At 42.0% G+C, this 11,038-nt stretch overlaps 2 protein-coding genes across 6 annotated transcripts in view; one reads left to right on the top strand and one right to left on the bottom strand.

The window, feature by feature from the left end:
• TASOR2 (transcription activation suppressor family member 2) overlaps positions 1 to 6,250 on the top strand; it is a 77,035-nt gene extending 70,785 nt beyond the window's left edge. For 3 of the 5 annotated variants that reach the window (XM_028494851.2, XM_028494852.2, XM_028494849.2), the window contains 4 exons: positions 113 to 238; positions 1,026 to 1,179; positions 2,132 to 2,237; positions 4,300 to 4,920. In XM_028494851.2, the coding sequence (XP_028350652.1) occupies positions 113 to 238; positions 1,026 to 1,179; positions 2,132 to 2,237; positions 4,300 to 4,657 (744 nt within the window). In that variant the 3' untranslated portion in view covers positions 4,658 to 4,920. The other 2 variants (XM_028494853.2, XM_028494850.2) reach the window with 1 other exon arrangement.
• A 1,739-nt stretch (positions 6,251 to 7,989) lies between these two features.
• Positions 7,990 to 11,038, bottom strand: part of GDI2 (GDP dissociation inhibitor 2) — a 79,389-nt gene continuing 76,340 nt past the window's right edge. Inside the window, exons 9-12 of the mRNA XM_028494854.2 lie at positions 9,567 to 9,711; positions 9,328 to 9,382; positions 9,077 to 9,239; positions 7,990 to 8,778 (exon numbers count right to left, since the gene is read on the bottom strand). Coding sequence (XP_028350655.1) covers positions 9,093 to 9,239; positions 9,328 to 9,382; positions 9,567 to 9,711 — 347 coding nt within the window. The 3' untranslated portion in view covers positions 7,990 to 8,778; positions 9,077 to 9,092. The remainder of the gene's footprint in view (positions 8,779 to 9,076; positions 9,240 to 9,327; positions 9,383 to 9,566; positions 9,712 to 11,038) is intronic.

Raw genomic sequence — 11,038 nt, 5'->3', positions numbered from 1 at the left:
ACCGGGGCACGAACCCGTGTCCCCTGCATCGGCAGGCGGACTCTCAACCACTGCGCCACCAGGGAAGCCCAAGTATCCTTTTTAAAATCATGTCTATTTGTAAATCTTTCAGCATATTCTAAGGAAAGGAGGCCACACAGAAATTGAACCTCAGCATTTCTGTCAAGCGTTTCACAGAGAGAAAGATACGCTCATAGTCATCATCCGAAATGAAGATATATCATCACATTTGCATCAGGTAGGTTTGGAAGTAACTTTCTCACAGAGAAATGTATTCTGGGGCATTTTATGTTATTCTATATCAGGCTCGTCACTGCCTTTTTATTTAGGGAAGAAGTTTAAAACACAATACCATTGAATCTAAGTGGGAAGATAATGGGGTTGAGATACTGTACTACTGATACTAATGTTGTAATTTACCAAAGTATTTATAATAAGGCAAATTATGTCTTAGAGTTAAGAACATTTTCATAGTAACTAAGGGAGAACTTCGATGAAAAGAGACTGGTAAAATTTTCTCACCTGAAATATAAATCTACATCTGTTGATGTCTTGCTTTAAAAGGACTTGTGAAATTTTTAACTCTTTGTTACCATATTTACCTATCAGTTAAATAAAAGTAATTGCTTGTCCCAAAAAGCTCTGACATCGACGCTCGGCCTGGGCATACAGTCCTGCGTCAGGAGGCAGGAACTGAACCCACAGCACGGACGCCACATGAAGTGGGAGACTAGGGTGGTGGTGAGCTTGGCACCTGCCTGATTACAGGTCCCAAACCTCAGGTGTTCTCCCCTCACACCATCTCCCACCTTTGGAATTGAGAGACCACTTTGTAATTAACTAATCTTAATGAGCGTGCAGCATTGCTGATGGAGTTAAAATTCCTTATTAACTGACAGAATTACCAGTCAGTCATCAAGGTTAAAGGTATTTCCAGCTGTTCCTAAGTTTGGACACCCTTGGATAGAAGTGACAAAAGTGACCCAATGAACCTGTCTTCACCGGGGGACCTTTTTATGTTTCAGATTCCTTCTCTGCTGAAGCTGAAGCACTTTCCCAGTGTCATCTTTGCCGGAATCGACAGCCCTGAAGACGTCCTCAATTACACCTACCAAGAGCTGTTCCGGACAGGAGGCTTTGTGGTGTCAGATGACAAAATACTAGAAACTTTGACATTAGGTTTGTCTCTCATTTTCCTTTCTTATCTACTCAAATCAGTTTCTCCTTGCCCAGTGATTCAAATATTATTTCATCAAAAAGAAATTAGTATCAACTCAAAATAATGTCACCATCTGTTGAGGGCTTAATTTCTGTCATATGCTGTGCTAAATAAGCACTTTGCTCTTGACCTCTTTTTTATTAACCGATTACCTTCACCACCAAACCTCTCAGTAATGTGGCTAAACTACTCATACACATTTGAGAGTTTGTTATTTTCAATTCCTCCCTTTGCCAAATCAAGTCAGCTACATATTTGTTTAGAATCAGCCCTCTTTCCTCCATTTCTGTTGCCATCACCCCTACCATTTTGTCGGTATCATGGAAATCTAAAATGGCTACTGGAGGTCTTCCCAGTTTTCTGCTTAAACACTCATATATAAATAATTTGGGGGCAATGAATTTGACATCAAAGAATGTTAGAGCACAGGGCAGACACTTTATGTACGATCAAAACCTGCCCAGCTCTGAAAGCACATTAGAAGTAAATATGGATACCACTTCTCCATTGAAGAGCAGGACGACATACCTTAACAAGCATGAACGTTGCAGGGAAAGTGGAGTTGAAAATATTTGTAGATTCTGTATTTAGAAGCCTAGACCTATCTTATCTCTATTGCAACAGGACCCCACTTCCGTTCCATCCATAGACTTATATACACTCAGAGCTTTTAACTGCTAATGACTGCAGTGCTCTTCTCTCTTGCTAGTGTGAGTAAGGTGGGGCTGGGTTGAGGGACCACGGGTTAACGTGCGGTCCAGCATCCTTCCTGCCCAGCTACAGGAGTGGCAGTGATGGTCAACATTCAAACATGGGGCCTTATTCTCACAAATAATCATCCCTGGGCTTTGACTAGACAAGCCAAAAATCCTAAAATACATCTTCTCTTGTCAAACTTGTTCTATTCCGTAGTACAACTGAAGGAAATTGTTAAAATCCTGGAGAAACTAAATGGAAATGGAAGATGGAAGTGGTTGCTTCACTACAGGGAGAATAAAAAGCTAAAAGAAGATATGAGGTGAGACCTTTATGGAATGTGAGACCTGGGTGTGGGGGAGGGTGGAAAGCCCCTGGTTCACCCAGAAAGGCTCCCTGAGCTCCGGACCAGTGTCATCCAAGTGTTGCCACAAGGTCAGTTTGCAAGAACATAAATAATCTATATCACTGAAGGCAGTGTTTAGGTCTGTGGACTGTTTTTCGGGTTTTGTTTTTATAGCAAGGCTTTCAGTGCAGGAAGCTGTGTTGTGACCATAATCCAGAGTCTGAGTTGCCTTCTCCAGACCAACAGTGACCAAGTCAGACACACACAGGAATCCTAAAATGTAAAAAGAATAAATTCACCTATGGGTTTTTGGACATTTATTCATAAATTAGGTTGCTCCAGTTATAAGGACAGAAAAATTGAGACCAGCATGTAGCCTTAATTTAACTCTTAAATAATAGACTAGAAACAGGCAGCCCTCCTTAAATGAAGAGACTTGGGGCCTGCGGGAGGCCGTTCCGTATCAAAGATGGGCCTGCAGGTTGGCAGGCTGTAATGAGACAGAAAGGGAGGGAGCGTGGGAACGCGGAGGTGGACTGGGGGAGGAGTCTGTAGATGGGACAGGTCATCTGTCACAGGACTGTCCTAGTAAGTTCACACGTAGGAATTAGACAGTACAAACCCACTTAAATGATGTGGAAGTTGAGGCACAGAGGATGCCAGACCTGACCCAGGCAGACAAGGAGGAAGTCAGGAAGCTGGGCTTTGACCCGGAATGTTCGTCTCCGACCTGACAGTTACCTTCTGTTTGACCGCACTGCTGTCTCCAGAAGACGACAACTGAAATCGTGGATGTGCACGGGATCTCGAAAGATGGCCGAGAATAGCAGTTGGGGAAAGGCTTGCACTTAGGAGAGGAACTCGTACAGGAGGAAAGAGGGAGCGGAACCGAGAGCTGAGACTGTCAGGGAGGAAGGGGCTCCAAGGGGCCCTCACAGGGCTTAGTTAACAGCGCTTCAGAGGGAAGGTTCAACTTCAGGAGTAAGTACAGAAGCAGATGAAAGCTGAGGTGGCACAGCACACCTGTTAAGATCGGTCAGTGTAAATTAATTCAGCATGCATAGGACTTTGCGTAAACAGAGACACTTATGCCACTGGAATCTCTTCAAATCAGGCCAGTCTCGAATAGTGAGAACTTTTCAGGAAACTTATCATATCCTTTTGCCCTTGGAGGCGGGGAGAATTTGTCCAAAACTAAAACAAAACAGAACAAAAACCATGCGTGGTTATCAGCAGCTACAAAACCATCCTCTAATTCATCTTTAGGCAGATACAGGACTAAATAGATACATAATTTTTTAAATATGCAAAATAATGCCACACATAGCATAAAATGGTAACTAGAAGCATATAAAAAATTTCTGTTCACAGTGATAAACTATGTACAGTATGATGCTAGGCATATAAATTTACATGTATGAAGGATAAAGCCTGGAAGGAAATTCATCGTGACGCAGTTCACGGTGTGACTAGAGCTATGGGAATACGCAGGCTTTGGGTTTTCTCCAGTAAGCAGGAGCGAGAGTGTGAGTGCAGGAGGGGCTGCAGGATGGAACATTTTCCTCTAAAAGCAAGAATAAAAGGTACAAACAAGATTTAAAGTGAGGTGAGAAAATTCTAGCTGTTAGATGATCTTAATGAAGTTGGTGACTATCTAACCAAAAAAGTAGAGCGGTTTTGGAGAGCCAAAGCCTGGGAAGCACTGCTGTATGAGACGGGATGCAGGAAGGGGCCCGCTGGGAATGAGTGGGAGGCTTGCCAGCCACATGGCTGGAAGCAGTGTGCGATGGCCATGTGCTGTCCCTCCTGACGAACGAGGAGTTAAGTACACTCGGAATGTTTTGAGGGAACTCGACAGGACGGTGATGTCTGGGAAGCCGAGTGTGTCGTACAGAAGAACAAAGAAGGGAAAAGGAGTTTGACTACGTATAGTGAAGGCCAGAAAAAGTCTAGGAATAAAGCAACTGAAAATTAAGATACAGGAAATCTTTCACAAACTTAGACTTATCTAAATTTAACATTTTTGTGTATTTTTCAGAGTGGATTCAATTGCACATAAAAAGAACTTAATAGTGAAATGGTATCAGAGTGCAAATATCATTGAGCTGCTTCATTATCACCAGTGTGACTCCCGATCATCAACAAAAGCTGAGCACTTGAAATGTCTGCTAAACCTGCAAATTCAGCATGTCCACGCCAGGTTTCCCGTCTTCCTTACAGGTAAATTCATAGCCTTAGTTCTAATTTTCATCAACCAGTTAACGCCCAGGAGGTCCACTCTAGAAACGTCCTTCCAGGTGGAGTCACTGGTGGCCAGGAATAAACGCACACGAGGCTGGGGCAGCAGGTATCGTGGGTTTTGTCCTGTTAATAGAAAAAGAAAAAACCTGTACTAGACCTGTTAAGTGTAACCATCTAAGCTTTTAAAAAAGTACTCCAAGTACTCCAGGAATGAATGCCCATCAGTGGTTTCAGCTCCCTCCCTCCTTCCCACCACCGCCCATGGAGGCGGCTGCTCCCAGAGCTCCAACCTCATTCCTCACTCGAAACAGGCTCGCTTTTTCCTTCATGTGTGTGAGTCTTTTTTTTCAATAAAAGGGATTTTGCTACTTTTAAAAAATATTAATGAATTTTTTCACCAAAAAAGGTTATTTTTCTTTTTACAGAAAAGCCTGTTGTCTCCAGAGAAGTCTTTGAAAACAGTGGCATCCTTGTTACAGATGTAAATGACTTTATTGAAAATATACAGAAAGTAGCAGCTCCGTTCAGGAGTAGCTATTGGTAAGAACACTTGTGACTCGAGCTGGAACTGACAGCAGATGCTGACATCTGTGTCTGCGGGAAACCAGTTGCTCAAAAACTTTTCTACGTTATACGTCATGCTGTAAATTTAAAGTTTTGTTTATTTAGGGGTGCTGCTGGTTTGGCATAAATGGGACTTTCTCAAGTATCACTAATGAAATAACCAACCTACTTTCTAAATGAGTGTTTTCACCTGCAGTCCATCTGCTGCCAGGACGGAAGACAATGTAGCCTACATGCATAGACGTTTTCCCCAGTAGGTAGCATCCTATTTATGGAATAGTTCTTGGTTATTTTATTTTAAAGACGGAATTATCAGTTTTGTATTTATCCAGGTGATTTTAACTGCAGCTTACCTAGACATCGGTGATGCCAACAACAAATTAGTATTTTCCCTTTTCTTTGAAAACCTTTGATTTTTCAAATATGAGAAGACTATTCTGTGTATCTCAATGTTCTACAACTTGGGGGAACATTTTTCTTCATGTTTTTACACATTGCCAGAATGTCCGACTTTGTTGTCTGACTTTGTTCACAGCAGCACTGTAGTTTTCCATTAGTTTTGGGTTACAGTGTTAAGCAGAATACCTTCAAAGCTATTAATTGAAGTTAATGATAAAAATAAGAATTTCACAAGTGTACTCAGTTGTAGCAAAAAAAAAGTGTTTTAACCAGTAGCTTTGTTTTTGCACGTTAAGGTCAGAAATGCACATGTAATGCATGTTATAGTCTGTTTTAAAGGTTTTACCACCTGTGTAAAAACTAAAATCTTCAATGGTTTTATCTGCTGTTATTCATGCTACATACACTACATAAACATTTTTTTCCTAAATGGTACAAATTTATAAACTGTCATTTTCACTTACTCAGTTTTTATAAATAGCGCACTACAAAAATAAACCATCTGAGGAAGAAATAATCATTTATTTATATTAGAAATAATTTCTACAACAATCTTTAAAACTCAAAACCAAGAAAAAAACATTTGTAAGATACACAGTATCTATTTGGAACAAAGGTTTTTATAACTAATTTGTTTCATTTTTTAAAATAAAGACAACTAAAAATAATTCAACTGCTTCTGCAATGATTTTATAGCAAATATTAAATTTGTAAGAGAATGTTTTACAGCAGTTTAAATAGCAGAATAAGTAGCTTCCAAAAGAATCCTACCACTCACCTCACTTTGGCCTCCATCTATCAAGCCTCGTCCCCGCAGGCCTGCCCGGTGCTGTCCCCTCCCTCGTGCAGTGCGAGCAGCAGGCTCCAGCAAGAGGACACTTTACGACTCTCCACTTGGCCCTTCCAGGGGGTCATGTCAGCCTGCACAGGAACCTCCCTCAAAAGCCATTATCTGCTTTTATACTCCCCCTACAGAACCGAAAGTGTTCCTTTCCCCTCATTATGTTCTCAGGAGGAGGAAGACTGACTGAGTTTTAATTATTCTTACCCTAGCTCTTGCTTAGAGACCCACTCAGCTGGTTTTTACCCCAGAAATAAGAATCTAATAGGACCATAACTGTATTTGGTACACTGAATTAATCTGAAATTAATTACTACAGAAAAGGAAAGTAACATTTACAGAGCACCTGCCAGCTGTGCTCCTCCCCTGAAGAGCCTTCCAGTACCCACGAGGCCACCCGTTCTGTAACTGAAGGCTTAGCCAGGCCACAGAGGAGCAGGCGCTTCCAGACTGAGATGCTGCAGAGACTCTGCCCTCATCACCTTTGTGCCCCGTTGGCCTGGCACAGACATGTTAGTTGTTCCAATAAATATGCCGAATGCAGAATATGAAGACATCCTGGTGCTTTCTTCGTATTACTAACCCAGCTTGTGCCTCCACCTGCGTTAACAGTTCACACAATGTGAAATATTGCAGGAAAAGAGGGGAAAGGCCTGCTGGAATTTTAGATAATCTTATCATGCAAAGGAAGCAGTTGTTTTCAACTGGAGTGATCTGGGGTTGTCACGCCAGGGAGGTGCATACAATGTGCAGAACAGCCCACCTACAACAAAAAATTCTCCAGCCAAAAATGGATAGTGTGAGATTGAGAAAATGAGCTAAAGTAATCACTTGGATAATCGAAGTTATTATTACTCTAAATCCTTTAACAGATCGCCTATCTTAGTCTGTGTCCTTCAGACTCCTCAACCATAAAAGAGAATACAGTTACAACTGTCCTCATTCCTCCGACATAAATGACAGACAACTATAAAAGAGAATACAATGTCCTCGATGTAAATGACAGCACATACAGTGAGGCTTGTAACAATCAAGGGGAAAGGACGTACCACTAAAAACTATATCTGTCTACAATCTGAATTAAATGAAAATGCTGGGACTTCCCCTCATGGCACAGTGGTTAAGAATCCACCTGCCAATGCAGGGGACACGGGTTCGATCCCTGGTCCGGGAAGATCCCACATGCCACAGAGCAACTACGCCCGTGTGCCACAATTACTGAGCCCACATACCACAACTGCTGAAGCCCATGCGCCTAGACCCCGTGCTCCGCAACAAGAAGCCCACACACCACAATGAAGAGTAGCCCCCGCTCGCCACTAGAGAAAGCCTGTGAACAGCAAGGAAGACCCAACACAGCCAAAAATAAAATTAATTAAATAAATATATTAAAGCACCCATTCCACCTGACATCACTTACTCTCTGATGGGAATGAATCCTTGTTCTAAACCACTACTAAGGATATCTAAGAGAGTCTAATAATTATATTGTATCAAGAAGTAATTCGGGGTCTACTCACAGTGAAGCCAGATGGCAGCGCTCCACCATCCACTAGGGTCTTCAGCAGTCTTCCCCAGCATCCACTTTCAGCTCTAGTGAAGGAAATAAGCAGCTGTGTCAAGGCCAGTACAATACTTACTAGCTCTGAATTGTCAGGACACAAAAGACCAACAAGACGGAGCTGGTTTCCAGAGTTTGGCTTTATTTTGCAGTACAGAAATCATTTGGAGCCATTGTGAGACAGACATCATTGAAGCAGAGGCTCTGTCAAATCAATACTGCGTTGCAGCAGCTTGGTCCATTGAAGAAGCCACACCTGGGATACAAAAGAAGCTTCTACGTTTACCTGCTTTATGATAGTTTCTTTCCCCTCTGCTCTCATCAAATTTATTAGATTAAAACCGCACACAGGCTTCCTCCAAAATGACTCTCAAAGTCTGGAGTTTGGTTAGAATTGGAGGCCCACATAAACCAAGCTTGTGGCTATGCTGCCTGGGCACTGTTGTAACACTTGACGTAAATGTACAGGGGTGGGGAGGAGTGAGGGATGCTGTCCCCAACGATGGAACATTCGATTCCGTATCTCCTTAACGTCAAGAGGACAGATGGCACGCAAACTGTACTGACCCAGCTCTTGAGCAGCAGAAGCTCATAACTGCAAAGGCTACACTGATTAAAAGATACAAATACTGTATCAAGTTCTCTGTATCAGTATCACAATGTTTTAAAACTGATCCTTCACTAGAAAAAACAAGCCAGTATTGGTTAAATTGAACAGAATGTGGGAACCTGCCAATTCTGAAGAGCCACTCCATGAAAACAAGTTAATACATGATATTAGAAAGGGGAGGAATATTTACTGGTACAGTGCTCTGCAATCTCTCAGCTTTGATTACAAAAGCAGGCCTTACAATATTGATTTCATACAATATGCATCATTTGCCAAATTTTAAGTTTGTCCTAATTAGATGCAAGTAATGAAATTGAAACCATAATTAAAAATCTTCCAACAAACAAAAGTCCAGGACCAGACGGGTTTACAGGTGGATTCTATCAATCATTTAGAGAAGAGCTAACACTGATTCTTCTCAAACTCTTCCAAAAATTTGCAGATGGAGAAACACTCCCAAATTCATTCTACAAAGCCACCATCACCCTGAGACACATAGAAATAAATGACAACGAAAACACGATGACCCAAAACCTATGAGACGCAGCAAAGCAGTTCTAAGAGGGAAGTTTATAGCAATTCAATCTCACCTCAAGAAGATAACATGTACTGCTGTTAGTCTTCCCCATAGATGTCATTTTTCTTGCGCTTCATTTCCTCAAAGTCAAACTCGGATCCCATCATCCTCTTATAGATGTCCTTAATGTCATCACAGGTTGTCTCAAAGTGAGTTGTCGCATCATATGCACGGGATATAAAGATCTGGAAATGAAAGTCACAAAGACTTAAGACTATTTAGTGATGTCTCCCAATAAAGCCTGGTAATTACCCTTTTCAGACTGCCACTCACCTGGCTTTCTGTTCCCAAATCTTTTGGTACAAGGAGGTCACTGATGCTTACGAATCTGGAGGGGAAAAAGAATTAAGTAAGCAGGGAAGTTGACACGCCCACTCACTGCTTTGCCTGAAATTCAAAACCCAGGCTGGTAAGAGATGATGGTTGCTCTCGTTGTTCTCATGGGGTTCTGCTCACCATGGAGCCAAAGGCAGTCCTGGGTTTGAGCTACTATAAATGAATGCATCACTTACTTCTGCTCAATTGGTTCCAAGAGTTCCAGAGCTGGTCTGATTTCTTTCTCGGGCTCCTTGGTCTCCACGGTTGTGCTGGCGATGGCAATGTACTTGCCCTGTGCGGCCACATTGTGTGCAGAGGAGATCATGCAGACATAGATATCTGCAAGCAAGCAAAGCCACCTCACTGCCAGGGTCTTTAAACCTTGGGCCTGTGTGCGCACTCAGTTTCACCCATACTTCATTGAGGTGTGAGTTAAAATTACTTGGAACAGACTGGATCTTCTAAGCTTAAGTTCTATATGGAGACAAACAAGGTCATACATAAAATATACAAATATTCAGCAACTCTTAGCCCACTGGAGATGAAGGTTTTATGTGGCAGTGAACGGTGGACGGGGAGATGACATTCTCTACCCAGATGTCACAGCTCACTGTGGAAACCTGTCTTCCTCTCTGAACCCTGCATTTAGAAAGGTTTTGAATAGCTAAGATAGGATTTATTTAACTACTGATTTCTCATTTTTTAAGCAATATAAAACTGCAAACACAATAAGCTATTCTTGAGTTGGCATAAGCTCGTAATAATTCCATAGATTCTACTTGTCTGTATAACACTAAGTAACTACATAATTTCCAATATAGAAGACAATTACTGGGCTCCCTTTACTCTTTTTAGACTCTCCCTGACCCTGAGATCTACTTGGGAACCCTTGAAAGACTACTTTCATCTGTGTCTCTTAGTTCTCATAATAATCTTCTGTGATTTCGTTTCTTACATGGGAAAAAAAAATTAAAAGCTTTAGGGCTTCTAACTGAAAGGAAGATGGGAAAAGTTAGTGGATGAAAACTGGTTAAAGCAAACAGATTAGGAATTAACGATTTCAGAGCTAAGTCCTGATCTTTTTTTTTTTTTAATTATTATTTATTTTTGTCTGCATTCGGTCTTCATTGCTACACGCAGGCTTTCTCTATTTGTGGAGAGCAGAGGCTACTCTTCATTGCAGTTCACAGGCTTCTCATTGTGGTGGCTTCTCTCGTTGCAGAGCACGGGCTCTAGGTGCGTGGGCTTCAGTAGTTGCGGAGCGTAGGCTCAGCAGTTGCGGCTCACAGGCTCTAGAGCGCAGACTCAGTAATTGTGGTGCACGGGCTTAGTTGCTCCGTGGCATGTGGGATCTTCCCAGACCAGGGATCAAACCTGTGTCCCCTGCATTGGCAAGCAGATTCTTAACCACTGTGCCACCAGGGAAGTCATGCTAAGGACTGATCTCAATCAGAGAAATCAAAGTCGTTTTCTAGCACACTGCTAAAATCAAATACAAGTACTTAAGTTGACAAATCATGACATAAAAGCAGTGCTGTCATCAGCTCAAAGTAACAGTGAAATCAGGTCAACTAATGAGCATAAACCTCCACAAGCACACAATGTTCAAACCAGGCAAGACTGCCTGCTCATCCAGTCCAGCCTCTCAGTTCTACGGAAGAAGAAA

This window comes from Physeter macrocephalus, chromosome 11, assembly GCF_002837175.3.
Source record: "Physeter macrocephalus isolate SW-GA chromosome 11, ASM283717v5, whole genome shotgun sequence".
NCBI lineage: Eukaryota > Metazoa > Chordata > Mammalia > Artiodactyla > Physeteridae > Physeter > Physeter macrocephalus.
This window is presented reverse-complemented; position numbering and strand designations above follow the sequence as displayed.